This window comes from Anomaloglossus baeobatrachus, chromosome 11 (genome assembly GCF_048569485.1).
Source record: "Anomaloglossus baeobatrachus isolate aAnoBae1 chromosome 11, aAnoBae1.hap1, whole genome shotgun sequence".
Classification (NCBI taxonomy): Eukaryota; Metazoa; Chordata; class Amphibia; order Anura; family Aromobatidae; genus Anomaloglossus; species Anomaloglossus baeobatrachus.
Window position 1 is genome coordinate 6354380 of NC_134363.1, and position 16759 is coordinate 6371138.

The 16759-nt window shown below is 53.7% G+C and overlaps 1 protein-coding gene across 1 annotated transcript; it reads right to left on the reverse strand.

Annotated features, from left to right (window-relative positions):
• Positions 1–285: 285 nt before the first annotated feature.
• Positions 286–14920, reverse strand: C1QB (complement C1q B chain). The gene is made up of 3 exons (XM_075328144.1): positions 14860–14920; positions 1257–1427; positions 286–1182 (listed from the first exon to the last, which is right to left on the reverse strand). Exons 2-3 carry the CDS (start codon positions 1417–1419, stop codon positions 593–595), a joined length of 753 nt encoding a protein of 250 aa, XP_075184259.1. The 5' UTR covers positions 1420–1427; positions 14860–14920; the 3' UTR covers positions 286–592.
• Between the last annotated feature and the right edge of the window lie 1839 nt (positions 14921–16759).

Consider the following 16759-nt stretch of genomic DNA (forward strand, 5'->3'; position numbering starts at 1 on the left):
TGTATGTGGCCGGAGCGTGAGGCTCATGTGATGGGTGGAGCATGTACACTGGAGGATGGGGTCATACAGGGAGGACGGAGCACACCTGTGTATCCACTGCCTGTATGTGGCCGGAGCGTGGGGCTCATGTGATGGGTGGAGCATGGACACTGGAGGATGGGGTCATACAGGGAGGACGGAGCACACCTGTGTAGTCCAGTGCCTGTATGTGGCCAGAGCGTGAGGCTCATGTGATGGGTGGAGCATGGACACTGGAGGATGGGGTCATACAGGGAGGACGGAGCACACCTGTGTAGTCCAGTCCCTGTATGTGGCCAGAGCGTGAGGCTCATGTGATGGGTGGAGCATGGACACTGGAGGATGGGGTCATACAGGGAGGACGGAGCACACCTGTGTAGTGCAGTACCTGTATGTGGCCGGAGCGTGAGGGTCATGTGATGGGTGGAGCATGGACACTGGAGGATTGATAGAAAGAGGAGAGCTAAGCTGTAAATGGTAGGTAGGCACCAGCAGTTAGCGCTCATGTGGCAATAGCAGGCAGATTGCTTAGTGCTTTGGCAGTAGAGAATCAGTAGATTTTCTCCTGTCAATCTTAGGACTCTGGGAACAGTAGGAAGCCGGTGAACACAGTGTCTGCACCCTCAGTGCCCAGCAGATGGTTCTTATCAGTGGTCTCCAGCCAGACAGACTCATCCTTGCTGACCTTCAGAACGACTCCACCAGTGGTTGTCTGGAAGACGTTGAGGACCTGATCACAGAAGAGGACCACCTTTTCCTTGTCACTGGCGTTAGAGATGGGGTTGAATTTGCCTTTGACAATGTTGATGCACAGGTGTCCTCTGGACGAAGCATGGTACGTGAAGTAGTAGAGGCCGGGGTACTTACAGGTGAACTTTCCAGTGCGGACATCATACTGATTGCTTACGTTGATGATTTCTTTATCAAACCGAATAGGCTGATCCTTTCGTGGATTCCCCATGGTGGTCTTCTTCACTGAGAAGGCAGAGGCCACGTCCTTCTTGTAGTCTCCAGATTCTCCTTTTAAGCCTTTTAGGCCTCTGGGTCCTGGATGACCCGGAGGACCCATTGGCCCTTTGGGCCCCACTTTTCCGGGGTTTCCTGGCTGACCTGGGTCTCCTCTGTGTTCTTCTTCTTTCCAATCAGTGAAAGTTCCCGGAGGTCCTGATATACAGGAGACATTAGATTGTAATCAGGAGAAGACTTCACCCCAGACCCACCCTGCACCACTGACTTACCCTGGTCTCCCTTCTCCCCATGGCTACCATCCTTCCCATCTGCACCAGGTGTTCCGGGAATTCCTGGTAGTCCTGGCATTCGGGCTTGGCAGCTCTGTGACTGACATAAGGGGAGAGACAGGAGTATGATGTAGAAGAAGGCGGGTGCTGCACCAGGGAACATGCTGCCACCTGGGAAAACAAATGGCACAGATTAGGATGGGGCCAGTGTGACAGTGAGAGTCTGTGTGCAGAATTATCGTCAGTGCGTGTGTAGCGCCCCTGACTACATCAGGGTGTTTCAGGGAACTGCATCCTGTCACCCAGAGTGCAGGGCCTACCCCCCATGGTTCCAGGTTCCCATCAGCATTGTCACTAACATCCGCACTACAAATCCCAACCACACTTCACATCATAACCTGTACAGACACACTAGTGGGTTGGTCAGGTTGGAGAAGGGCCGCCCACCTAGGGGGTCAGGCAGACTCGAGAGAGGGGAGACAAGGAGTTGAGAGTTAGCCCTCAAAGAGTGAGGAGCTGGGGAGTTGGAGCTCCCAGGGAGGCGACAGGTTGGGTCGCAGTCGGTGGTCTGGTACCACAGGAGTCGGGGACCGGTAGTAGTGATGTTGGAAAGGGGTGCGACGGACATAGTCATGTAGGACTGTCGGCACCAGCAAGCCCAAAAGAACTTACCGGTACTGAGCACGGCAGGGTACAGGACCCTAGATCAGGGAAGAGCTTCAGGCGCCTTGATAATTAACCTTCATAGTTTCATAGTTTTTAAGGTTGAAGGGAGACTCTTTTAGTCTATCTAGTTCAATCCGGTAGAGGATAGACTCTTTATAAACTGTCCCCAAGAGCTCAGAGATTGAAGGCATCAGCACAATGCTGGGGATAGGGTTTTCCAAAGCACCCAACCCACTAAAATCCCAATGGCCAGCCATCAAGAGCACAGCTGCCACACACAAGGGTAGCGGGGTCCCGAAAGCTTCAAGCCGAGGGGCCACAACAGACAATCAATTTTGTGCACAGAGACAGGGCTCCGGGACTCACCAAGTGACACTGTTGGGAGCAGGACCTGGACGGGCTCCCCGCAGAGACTGCGGTACCTAGGGACTTTGGTTTACCATCTGTGTGAGTGTCTGCTTATTCCACCTAATCCAGCACCAAGACTACCGCAGTGAGTAACCTGACCCCTGCACCCTGCTTCCCAAGGCCAAGCCACCCGATCACCAAACCTCCTGCCCCCACCATCCGGGCCTTCCCTACCTGCGGAGGGACTGACACCTTGCAGCACCCACACCATCTGCCCCAATACTCCTATCGGCAGTGGTGGTACTCCCCTTACCGCAACCCGCAGATGGCGTCACGAACATTTATCCCTTATAAATACTCTCTTTACATTCGAGTGGCCGCAAGCTCCCGGATCCGAGCAGTTCGACTGCTGCAGCAGCGGCACACGTGTAATGACCAGAGGTCCGAATGAGATCCAGCAAGTCACAAAACCGAGGCACAGGCAGAAATACCACAACACTGAAGCACAGGCAGAAATACCACAACACTGAAGCACAAGCAGAAATACCACAACCCCGAGGCACAGGCAGAAATACCACAACACCGAGGCACAGGCAGAAATACCACAACACCGAGGCACAGGCAGAAATACCACAACACCGAGGCACAGGCAGAAATACCACAACACCGAGGCACAGGCAGAAATACCAAAACACTGAGGCACAGGCAGAAATACCACAACACCCAAGCACAGGCAGAAATACCACAAAACCAAGGCACAGGCAGAAATACCACAACACCGAGGCACAGGCAGAAATACCACAACACCGAGGCACAGGCAGAAATACCACAACACCGAGGCACAGGCAGAAATACCACAACACCGAGGCACAGGCAGAAATACCACAACACCGAGGCACAGGCAGAAATACCACAACACCGAGGCACAGGCAGAAATACCACAACACCGAGGCACAGGCAGAAATACCACAACACCGAGGCACAGGCAGAAATACCACAACACCGAGGCACAGGCAGAAATACCAAAACACTGAGGCACAGGCAGAAATACCACAACACCCAAGCACAGGCAGAAATACCACAAAACCAAGGCACAGGCAGAAATACCACAACACCGAGGCACAGGTAGAAATACCACAACACCGAGGCACAGGCAGAAATACCACAACACCCAGGCACAGGCAGAAATACCACAACACCGAGGCACAGGCAAAAATACCAAAACACTGAGGCACAGGCAGAAATACCACAACACCGAGGCACAGGCAGAAATACCACAACACCCAGGCACAGGCAGAAATACCACAACACTGAGGCACAGGCAGACATATCACAACACCGAGGCACAGGCAGAAATACCACAACACCGAGGCACAGGCAGAAATACCACAACACCGAGGCACAGGCAGAAATACCACAACACCGAGGCACAGGCAGAAATACCACAACACACAGGCAGAAATACCACAACACCGAGGCACAGGCAGAAATACTACAACACCGAGGCACAGGCAGAAATACCACAACACCCAAGCACAGGCAGAAATACCACAACACCCAAGCACAGGCAGAAATACCACAAAACCGAGGCACAGGCAGAAATACCACAACACCGAGGCACAGGCAGAAATACCACAACACCGAGGCACAGGCAGAAATACCACAACACCGAGGCACAGGCAGAAATACCACAACACTGAAGCACAGGCAGAAATACCACAACACCCAGGCACAGGCAGAAATACCACAACACCCAGGCACAGGCAGAAATACCACAACACCCAGGCACAGGCAGGAATACCACAACACCGAGGCACAGGCAGAAATACCACAACACCCAGGCACAGGCAGAAATACCACAACATCGAGGCACAGGCAGAAATACCACAACACCGAGGCACAGGCAGAAATACCACAACACCGAGGCACAGGCAGAAATACCACAACACCGAGGCACAGGCAGAAATACCACAACACCGAGGCACAGGCAGAAATACCACAACACCGAGGCACAGGCAGAAATACCACAACACCGAGGCACAGGCAGAAATACCACAACACAGGCAGAAATACCACAACACCGAGGCACAGGCAGAAATACCACAACACCCAAGCACAGGCAGAAATACCACAACACCCAAGCACAGGCAGAAATACCACAAAACCGAGGCACAGGCAGAAATACCACAACACCGAGGCACAGGCAGAAATACCACAACACCCAGGCACAGGCAGAAATACCACAACAACCAAGCACAGGCAGAAATACCACAACACCGAGGCATAGGCAGAAATACCACGACACCGAGGCACAGGCAGAAATACCACGACACGGAAGCACAGGCAGAAATACCACAACACCGAGGCACAGGCAGAAATACCACAACACCAAGGCACAGGCACAAATACCACAACACCGAGGCACAAGCAGAAATACCACAACACCGAGGCACAGGCACAAATACCACAACACCCAGGCACAGGCAGAAATACCACAACACCGAGGCACAGGCAGAAATACCACAACACCGAGGCACAGGCAGAAATACCACAACATCGAGGCACAGGCAGAAATACCACAACACCAAGGCACAGGCACAAATACCACAACACCGAGGCACAGGCACAAATACCACAACACCCAGGCACAGGCAGAAATACCACAACACCGAGGCACAGGCAGAAATACCACAACACCGAGGCACAGGCAGAAATACCACAACACACAGGCACAGGCAGAAATACCACAGCACCCAGGCACAGGCAGAAATACCACAACACCGAGGCACAGGCAGAAATACCACAACACCCAGGCATAGGCAGAAATACCACAACACCGAGGCACAGGCAGAAATACGACAACACCGAGGCACAGGCAGAAATACCACAACACCGAGGCACAGGCAGAAATACCACAACACCGAGGCACAGGCACAAATACCACAACACCGAGGCACAGGCAGAAATACCACAACACCGAGGCACAGGCAGAAATACCACAACACCAAGGCACAGGCACACATACCACAACACCGAGGCACAGGCAGAAATACCACAACACCGAGGCACAGGCAGAAATACCACAACACCCAAGCACAGGCAGAAATACCACAAAACCAAGGCACAGGCAGAAATACCACAACACCAAGGCACAGGCACAAATACCACAACACCGAGGCACAGGCAGAAATACCACAACACCGAGGCACAGGCAGAAATACCACAACACCGAGGCACAGGCACAAATACCACAACACCCAGGCACAGGCAGAAATACCACAACACCCAGGCACAGGCAGAAATACCACAACACTGAGGCACAGGCACAAATACCACAACACTCTGTTTACTGAAAGGAATGAGGAACAGACAAAATCAAATCCAGTTTTCAACTACTCCCCAGTAACTACTATGCCTATGATACACACACCCGCTATACGCCGGGGTCAGCGTGTGAGCTCCAAAGTTCCTTCCAATGTGTATCACAAACTGAAGGAACTAATTTACCTAAAGGGTGCTTTACACGCTGAGACATCGCTAGCTATCGCTATAGCGCGATACCACCTGCCCCTGTCGTTCGTGCGACATTTGGTGATCGCTGCCATAGTGAACATTATCGCTACGGCAGCTTCACACGCACATACCTTGTCAGCGACATCTCTGTGACAGCCGAACAATCCCTCCTTCAAGGGGGAGGTGCATTTGGTGTCACAGCGACGTCACCGCGACGTCACTAAGCGGCCGTCCAATAGAAGCGGAGGGGCGGAGATGAGCGGCCGGAACATGCTGCCCACTTCCTTCCTTCCGCATTGCCGGTGGAGGCAGGTAGGAGATGTTCGTCATTCCTGCGGTGTCACACATAGCGATGAGTGACGCCGCAGGAATGACGAACAACCTCGCTACTGACCAGACAACGATTTTTGGTAAATGAACGACGTGTCACAGACCAACGATTTTTAACTTTTTTGCGATCGTTTAAGGTTGCTCCTAGGTGTCACACGCTGCAATGTCGCTAATGACACCGGATGTGTGTCACAAACACCGTGACCCCAACGATATATAGTTAGCGATGTCGTAGCATGTAAATGGCCCTTAACACAGCAGCACACCAACACAGCAGCACACCAACACAGCAGCACACCAACACAGCCACATACCAACACAGCCGCACACCAACACAGCAGCACACCAACACAGCAGCACACCAACACAGCAGCACACCAACACAGCAGCACACCAACACAGCAGCACACCAACACAGCCACACACCAACACAGCAGCACACCAACACAGCAGCACACTAACACAGCAGCACACCAACACAGCAGCACACCAACACAGCCACACACCAACACAGCAGCACACTAACACAGCAGCACACTAACACAGCAGCACACCAACACAGCAGCACACCAACACAGCAGCACACCAACACAGCAGCACACCAACACAGCAGCACACTAACACAGCAGCAGATCTAGTGAGGATCTCTGGAATAACACGCTGGCTTGTTTACAACTTAATTATCCTTCACTCCACAGATACACAACATACATGTACATAAGCTGACTGGATCCCTGGGTGTCTTAAACTAACAGCAACGTATTTCAGACAGCGTCTGCCACAGGTCCGTGGAAAATTGTGGCTGCAGCCATTCCCGGTGATCTTTGGCGCCAAGGAAAAACAAAGAAAATCAATAACCACAGAGAAAGAGTCTGTGTTCCGCCTGCAGCAGAGCCCTGAAGATTCCCAATCACAGAACACTCAGTTCTGCAGGATTCACAGCACTGCGCAATGTCCTCTCACAAACGGTCTGTACCAAGTGCCTTCTTCCCAGGCAGCAATACACTGGACTCTTCCAATCAGCGTCCATTGATTTCCACAATGTCCTGAGCTCCTCTCAGAACTCTAGGGAGCATTCTCCTGCCTTTTCCACAATGCCCTGAGGTCATCACAGCACTCTAGGGAGCATTCTCCTGCCTTTTCCACAATGCCCTGAGGTCATCACAGCACTCTAGGGAGCATTCTCCTGCCTTTTCCACAATACCCTGAGGTCATCACAGCACTCTAGGGAGCATTCTCCTGCCTTTTCCACAATGCCCTGAGGTCATCACAGCACTCTTGGGAGCATTCTCCTGCCTTTTCCACAATGCCCTGAGGTCATCACAGCACTCTTGGGAGCATTCTCCTGCCTTTTCCACAATGCCCTGAGGTCATCACAGCACTCTTGGGAGCATTCTCCGGCCTTTCCACAATGCCCTGAGCTCCTCACAGCACTCTTGGGAGCATTCTCCGGCCTTTCCACAATGCCCTGAGCTCCTCACAGCACTCTTGGGAGCATTCTCCGGCCTTTCCACAATGCCCTGAGCTCCTCACAGCACTCTAGGGAGCATTCTCCTGCCTTTTCCACAATGCCCTGAGGTCATCACAGCACTCTTGGGAGCATTCTCCGGCCTTTCCACAATGCCCTGAGCTCCTCACAGCACTCTTGGGAGCATTCTCCGGCCTTTCCACAATGCCCTGAGTTCCTCACAGCACTCTAGGGAGCATTCTCCTGCCTTTTCCACAATGCCCTGAGGTCATCACAGCACTCTTGGGAGCATTCTCCGGCCTTTCCACAATGCCCTGAGCTCCTCACAGCACTCTTGGGAGCATTCTCCTGCCTTTTCCACAATGCCCTGAGGTCATCACAGCACTCTTGGGAGCATTCTCCTGCCTTTTCCACAATGCCCTGAGGTCATCACAGCACTCTTGGGAGCATTCTCCGGCCTTTCCACAATGCCCTGAGCTCCTCACAGCACTCTTGGGAGCATTCTCCGGCCTTTCCACAATGCCCTGAGGTCATCACAGCACTCTAGGGAGCATTCTCCTGCCTTTTCCACAATGACCTTGTGACGCCCTGGGCAAGCCAGGGGTCACAGGTCACAACACCACCACACACCCCACATTCCCTGCAGGAACACCAAAGTCAAAACACAAATCCTTGTTGCCTTCCTCCAGGGGCTGAGGTTCACACCAGGGGGTGGGCCAGGCGGTTGGCTCCGCCCACCGAGGAGTTCACAGCCCTGGAGGCGGGAAAACCAGGGAGATAAGGGAGAGATGAGTGAAGCTAGGGAAGTGAAGGGGTAAGGAGTGAAGTGGTAGAGGAGCAAGAGAGAGGAGTAAAAGTGACAGGGAAAGTGACAGTTGAAAGCCTGAAGTTAGTCCGGTGAGACAGCAAGGTTGGCAGACGGCGGTGACTGTCTGCAGGAGAGGCTGCTTGGAGGTTGCCGAAAGGACCGTGGACGGGTCGTGGCCCGGCGGTACCGGAGTGGTATACGAAGAGCAGTCAGCACCATTGGCAGGGGCCTTTCGGATCCCGGCAAGGCTAGGAGTCGCCATAATTTGCCAAATCCGTCAGTGAAGGGGACCTCTGGGTCTCCCAACAACCAAGTCCCGATTGAAGGCAACAGTCCGACCGTGAAGGGGAGACACCGCCACCGCCAGGGCACCAGTTTCCCAGGGCCAGCGCCTGCGGGCAAGAGAGGGGCTCCCCCGGCTCATATCCAAGCTGGGGAGCGGGTTACCGGTGGGAATCCATCGCTACCAAAGAACCGTACTTAGGTGCAGGGAAGTGACCGTCACCGCTAACTGCAGGGAACATCAGCACCGTAGCCGTCCGAGGGACCCGTCCAACCAGCCGTTTGTTTACCGTGAACTGTGTCGTCTTCCTTGGGCTGAGTGAGTACCTCCGTGCCGTGCGGCACAGCGCTACCCCTGCGTCCCTGCACCTCCACAGGCCCCATAACCCGCCTGTCCACCATCCTGACCTCCCCATCATCGGGCCCCGGGACTACCCAAAACCCCTTACCCACGGAGCGGCAAACAAAACATCTAGCTGCTCCATACCATCACTCCCGGGACCCCCAAACAGAGCAGCGGTGGTGTCCACATCATCACCAGAACCGTGGGTGGCGTCACGGACCATAAACAATCCCATAAACCAATCCATTTTCACTCACGGGCGAGGAGCGCCGCTCGAGTCCCCGGGATCCGGCCCATCGCTCGAGCCACCGAGTAGCAGCAGGCCGCAGCGGCAGCCGGACCCGAGCAGTGGGAGAGCGCAGCGTCCCCTCCTCCACCCGCGACAACTTGGCGTCACGAACAGGATCTTACCACTCTGCCGTTGGGCAGAGGTGCGCCTTGTGACCGCCGGAGGTGTCCGGCCGGAAAATTTCAGAAGTCGCCATCTTTGGCGCAAAGAGTTCCCGCTCGAGCGTCGTCTCGAGTAGCAGAGGCGCGAAGGCCAAAACCCCGCCCCGATAGAGGAGGGGCCGGAAAGAGGCTAGGGGGACGAAATGGCGACTGGACGCATGTAGCCACGGCTATAAAAGCAGAGACGCCAGGACTCTGCAGCCACCCTGTTCCTGGAAGAAGCCGCCAGCAGCATGTGGATGCCGTCCCGAAGCACCGTAGCCCCCGCGCCGGGAACCGCGGCGTGGGTGGAGATCCGGACTGCGCAGCTCTACCAAAGGCTGCAGGTCAAGATGCAGCTCCTCATGGAGGAGTGGGAGACCGACATGGCGGATGTCATAGCGACTGTGCGGAGACGTAAGGAGGAAGCTGTGGAAGGGAGGGTGAGTGACCCACGCCCCGATGCCCTTGAAGGGCCGGTCATCGCGGCTGCGGGACCCGGTCTAAACCCTCTTGCCCTGTTACCTCCCTCGCCACCCGTCTCGGAAGCCGTGACCCCGCCACTAGGCCCGCTGCCACCGCAATCGGTAGCGATACCCAGCATGCCCGCCCCGGCGGGCCGACCTGTAGCCGGAGCCCGTAGCAAACCGGAGGTGCTGCCCTGGAAGGCCCCGAAGTCTGAACTGGAGGCGTCCCCTGAGAAGTCCCCCGAGCCGGAGCCGACAGCCCGCTCCGTGCCAAAGGCCCAACCGCGGAAAGCCCCTGTGCCCATCCCCCATACCTCGGCTGAGGTTGCGCCGGGTTGCCGCTGCAAGGCGGCGCCCAAGGCCAAGAAGCCGCGGGACCTGCCGCCCAGATCCCTAACAGTGGGTAGCGTCCAAAATGTCCCACGGGGCCCGACCCGTGCGCCGGAGCTCGCAGCAGCGCCGTACTGGGACAGGGAGCCGGTACCGTTGGGCCTGGAGATTGAAGAGAGGGAAAGGAAGAAGGCGGAGTTGGTGGCCCGTGCAATCCGGGAAAAGGAGAACCTCCGTCAGGCAACTTTCCGTGTCCGGGGCCCGTTGTATGAAGGGCAGGTGAGGCGGTTTGATGTCCGCCGGGGCTATGGATTTATTTATGAACCGGGCCTGGAGGCCGAAGTATTTAAAGCCCGGCGGGATGTGAATGCTCACCTGCCAGAGGAGCACCCAGGTCGGAACCTGATGCCGGGCGACCTGGTCCAGTACACCCGGCACTGTGGAGAGAGGGGGTGGTTCGCCCTAGATGCAAAATTGAGGGGCAGCCAAGAGGCCCGTGTGAGCGCTACACCCCCTCCCTCAAGCGATGATGAAGAATCTGAGTGATGGCAGCGGAGCACTATTGTCCAGTCCCCGTTGGGACCACCACTATGTGTGTTTAAAAGTTTGCAAGTTTTAAAAACAATAAGAGGAATGATTACCGAACAGTAACCTGATTAACTGCACCGTGATTGAACCGGTCGTTGCCGGCACCGTTGTCCCCGTGGGGACCCTTAAGAAAGTTGTTTGGCATAGGGAACTCTCTATGGACAAGCCCGTGAACTTGCAGGGCAACCACAAAAGTTAAGTGGCTTGTAAATATGTTTTTGTTGCAGCACACCGTTTACCGCCTCCGGAGAGGCAGGTTGGAGGGAGGGCCCGCAGTGGAGCAGGCTGGGGCCCAGCCACCACAGGAACCGGTGGCTACCCTCTGGAGGGGAAGGACAGATCCCGCTCGGATAATTTGGTTCAGGACTGGGGTCAAGGGGTGCTGCCTGGGTGTTAGGGGCAGCATCAGGGCCAGGTTACTTGGGTGGGAGAGAGCGGCAGCAGCAACCGTTTTAAAAATGTTCCATAACGTTTAAGTACCGTACCTCCCGTTGTGGGATGATGTTACTATGCTTGTATGTCTTGTTTTATCTTTTCAGAAAAAAAAAAAAGGAAAATAAAACCGGTGTTGGACGGACAGCCCGAGGACGGTCTGCGTTTTGCTAAGGGGGAATGTGACGCCCTGGGCAAGCCAGGGGTCACAGGTCACAACACCACCACACACCCCACATTCCCTGCAGGAACACCAAAGTCAAAACACAAATCCTTGTTGCCTTCCTCCAGGGGCTGAGGTTCACACCAGGGGGTGGGCCAGGCGGTTGGCTCCGCCCACCGAGGAGTTCACAGCCCTGGAGGCGGGAAAACCAGGGAGATAAGGGAGAGATGAGTGAAGCTAGGGAAGTGAAGGGGTAAGGAGTGAAGTGGTAGAGGAGCAAGAGAGAGGAGTAAAAGTGACAGGGAAAGTGACAGTTGAAAGCCTGAAGTTAGTCCGGTGAGACAGCAAGGTTGGCAGACGGCGGTGACTGTCTGCAGGAGAGGCTGCTTGGAGGTTGCCGAAAGGACCGTGGACGGGTGGTGGCCCGGCGGTACCGGAGCGGTATACGAAGAGCAGTCAGCACCATTGGCAGGGGCCTTTCAGATCCCGGCAAGGCTAGGAGTCGCCATAATTTGCCAAATCCGTCAGTGAAGGGGACCTCTGGGTCTCCCAACAACCAAGTCCCGATTGAAGGCAACAGTCCGACCGTGAAGGGGAGACACCGCCACCGCCAGGGCACCAGTTTCCCAGGGCCAGCGCCTGCGGGCAAGAGAGGGGCTCTTCCGGCTCATATCCAAGCTGGGGAGCGGGTTACCGGTGGGAATCCATCGCTACCAAAGAACCGTACTTAGGTGCAGGGAAGTGACCGTCACCGCTAACTGCAGGGAACATCAGCACCGTAGCCGTCCGAGGGACCCTTCCAACCAGCCGTTTGTTTACCGTGAACTGTGTCGTCTTCCTTGGGCTGAGTGAGTACCTCCGTGCCGTGCGGCACAGCGCTACCCCTGCGTCCCTGCACCTCCACAGGCCCCATAACCCGCCTGTCCACCATCCTGACCTCCCCATCATCGGGCCCCGGGACTACCCAAAACTCCTTACCCACGGAGGGGCAAACCAACATCTAGCTGCTCCATACCATCACTCCCAGGACCCCCAGACAGAGCAGCGGTGGTGTCCACATCATCACCACAACCATGGGTGGCGTCACGGACCATAAACAATCCCAAAAACTAATCCCCTTTCACTCACGGGCGAGGAGCGCCGCTCGAGTCCCCGGGATCCGGCCCATCGCTCGAGCCACCGAGCAGCAGCAGGCCGCAGCCGCAACGGCAGCCAGACCCGAGCAGTGGGAGAGCGCAGCGTCCCCTCCTCCGCCCGCAACAACCTGAGCTCCTCACAGGCACTCCAGGGAGCTCTCTCCTGTCTTTTCCACAATGCCCTGAGCTCCTCGCAGCACTCCAGGGAGCATTTGCCTGCCTTTTCCACAATGCCCTGAGGTCATCACAGCACTCTAGGGAGCTTTCTCCTGTCTTTTCCACAATGACCTGAGCTCCTCTCAGCACTCTAGGAAACATTCTCCTGCCTTTTCCACAATGCCCTGAGGTCATCACAGCACTCTAGGGAGCATTCTCCGGCCTTTCAACAATGCCCTCAGTTCTTCACAGCACTCTAGGGAGCTCTCTCCTGTCTTTTCCACAATGCCCTGAGCTCCTCACAGCACTCTAGGGAGCATTCGCCTGCCTTTTCCACAATGCCCTGAGGTCATCACAGCACTCTAGGGAGCTTTCTCCTGTCTTTTCCACAATAACCTGAGCTCCTCTCAGCACTCTAGGGAGCATTCTCCTGTCTTTTCCACAATGACCTGAGCTCCTCACAGCACTCCAGGGAGCATTCTCCTGCCTTTTCCACAATGCCCTGAGCTCCTCTCAGCACTCTAGGGAGCATTCTCCTGTCTTTTCCACAATAACCTGAGCTCCTCTCAGCACTCTAGGAAACATTCTCCTGCCTTTTCCACAATGACCTGAGGTCGTCACAGCACTCTAGGGAGCATTCTCCTGCCTTTTCCACAATGACCTGAGCTCCTCTCAGCACTCTAGGGAGCTTTCTCCTGTCTTTTCCACAATAACCTGAGCTCCTCTCAGCACTCTAGGGAACATTCTCCTGCCTTTTCCACAATGCCCTGAGGTCATCACAGCACTCTAGGGAGCTTTCTCCTGTCTTTTCCACAATGCCCTGAGGTCATCACAGCACTCTAGGGAGCATTCTCCTGTCTTTTCCACAATGACCTGAGCTCCTCACAGCACTCCAGGGAGCATTCTCCTGCCTTTTCCACAATGCCCTGAGTTCCTCACAGCACTCTAGGGAGCTTTCTCCTGTCTTTTCCACAATGACCTGAGCTCCTCACAGCACTCCAGGGAGCATTCTCCTGCCTTTTCCACAATGCCCTGAGTTCCTCACAGCACTCTAGGGAGCATTCTCCTGCCTTTTCCACAATGACCTGAGCTCCTCACAGCACTCCAGGGAGCATTCTCCTGCCTTTTCCACAATGCCCTGAGGTCATCACAGCACTCTAGGGAGCTTTCTCCTGTCTTTTCCACAATGCCCTGAGATCATCACTATACACACCAGTCAAAGATTAGATACACACCAGTCACACACTATACATACAATACTCACCAGTCACATACTATACACTTTAGATACACACCAGATACACACTATATACATTAGGTACACACCCGTCACACACTATATACACACATCTAGAGAAGCTAGTCTCTACTCTGCCCTACTAAGTCCCGCCTATTTCTGAAATAAGTCATGCCTCATTATGTCTGGAGAGTTCCCAACATTCTTGTGTTCTTCCCTCACGGCCTCCAGGACATATTGGTGCATGGATCCTGATTATTGATTGGTCTGGTCTGTGCTGGGAAGGACGGGAGCCGACACTCCAGTTACTAAAGTCTCTACATGGCTGTCACTGGGGGTAAAATAATGGTTTTTGGGGGCCGAAAACCTTCCCAACCCAGAAATCCCGCCTACTAAGTGATTTCATTGGCGGGTTGCAACTGGGTGGAGTTCCAGCCGCGGGGGGGGGGGGGGTGTTTCATCCTTTTACGATCCAAAACAGTCAGTTCTGTGGTGAGCAGAGCCAAGTGATCCAGATCACCAAAAAGAGCCGGACTGCTCGTCAGTAATCTGGAGCATCTGCCGAGCGCATCCACACACAAGGCCAGAACGCCACAGATCATCACGACTTAGAGGAGCTGTGGCATCATGCCGGCGGGAACCCGCTAAAAGGCGCATAGTTTTGGCACAATACTGAGTTGCACCTAAATTTTGTGACTTTTCAAAGCTTTAATGATGGATTATGGCATAAAAGCTTTGATGAATTGGGCCGCATGTTGTTGTGGCACCTTTTACCCCACTAGCATTGCTAATCAGCTGCTCCCTAATAGAGAGGAACAAAACAAACGGGGCTGACGGTGGCCAGAACCACGGCTGTCAGCCCCTGACATGGTGTGGGCAGGGGGTCCCACAGAGAAGCTGTGCTTACCTTGTAGTCTAGATGTTGTGCTGATGCTCGGAGAAGTTGTGCATCTGGATGGACATGAGCCTGACAACAGAAAGCAGAAGTGTCAGCAAAGTCCAAGACGTGGCGCTATACACTTCCTCATGAATGTGATCTCTGCTTCCTCTTCACCCGCAGCCTATGAAGAGGGGTAAAAAATCAGATCTCGCGTCTCCAAAAAATGGCTAGGGGGTCCTAACGGTCCCTAATCCCAGAGATACATCTGATAGTGGTGATTTCTGGGCCACCTTCTTTGCCCTGCTCCTGACCAGCCCTGATCCTATACCCCCTTGGCAGGAGTGATAAAGCCAACAGAAATAGATAAACAGGAAAATAAAATCTATATCTCACACACAGAGGTATAAGTCAAAAGAGCTTAGGAGGAGAATAAGAGCAGGGAGGAAACAAGACAATGGAAAAACTCTGCAACAACGCCACCCACAAAGTAATACATACATCCGCGGACTGGGATGCAACAGCACACAGACTGGTTTAGCAAAAAGCTATAGTCTGCATGGGAAGACAGGATCATCCATCTTAAAAAGGTGGAGAGTGACTGTGATAGGTCTCCCACAACATGTGATCCAAGAGGTAACCAGCAGGCTAGTAGAGACTAACTCCTGCAAGCCCGATCACTAATGAGAACACAACTGATGGATGCCTGAGCCTGTCAGTGCAACTCAGAAGCACCAAAGGAGGCATAGTGAGGAGTGTCAGACTCTGCAGTGTGAACAGCGTCAAATGCCACCATGATACTTGACGAGTTTAGAGCCAAATACTGTGTGAAGTGGCGCCCCTGTGCCTAGTCGCCACAGATAACTTCATGTATATGGCCATCTGTATAACATGTATTGTAAGCCTTAATGATGATTTGGCTATCTCTGCTGCTCACAACATAACACACATCTTCATACACTCCCTTATCCAGATCAGATACCCACACTTTGCACTGACGAGGGGCAATTACCCCGAAACACCGTGTCTGCAAATTGGGATTCTGATCTGGCAATAAATCCTAAGGGCTACTTTGCACACACAGATAAATCTTTGGCAGATCTGTGGTTGCAGTGAAATTGTGGACATATTATTCCATTTTTACACAGCCACAAACCTGGCACTGATTGTCCACAATTTCACTGCAACCACAGATCTGCCGCAGATTTATCTCTGTGTGCAAAGTACCCCTAAGTCTTATGAAAAGGCTTGTCTAAAAAGCCTTTGACTTTTAGGATTGCTACTTCCAATAGGTGGTGCTGTGCTAGAGTTTGTCTCCTTCTTCACTGGAGGGACAATTTGAATAATTCTCAGAGGGGCATTGCCCCATGCTGACAGCCAGACTGGTTTGTCAGGTCTCCATAAGGAGAATAGTCTTCCCCGTGGTTCCCACATAGCTTCTCATAAGCCAGTTCAGATACCCACACTTTGCACTGACAAGGGGCAATCACCCCGAAACACTGTGTCTGCAAATTGGGATTCTGATCTGGCAATAAATCCTAAGTTTTATGAAAAGGTTTGTTTAATAAGCCTTTGACTTTTAGGATTGCTGCACTGACGAGGGGCAAGCACCCCGAAACACCGTGTCTGCAAATTGGGATTCTGATCTGGCTTATATATCCTGAGTCATATTGCAAAGGATTGTTGAAAATCCACTTGTGACTTTTAGGATTGCTACTTCCAATAGGTGGCGCTGTGCTAGAGTTTGTCTCCTTTACTGGAGAGACAATTTGAATACTTCCAATAGGTGATGCTAGAGGTTGTCTCCTTCCTCACTGGAGGGACAATTTGGATACACTCCCTTAGTGAGGCTGTCACTTGAGAGAAAACCAACTCTTGAGAGATGAGCCCTAAAAGAAGAAAGGGGAGGAGCTTAGTTGTGAGGTAAATT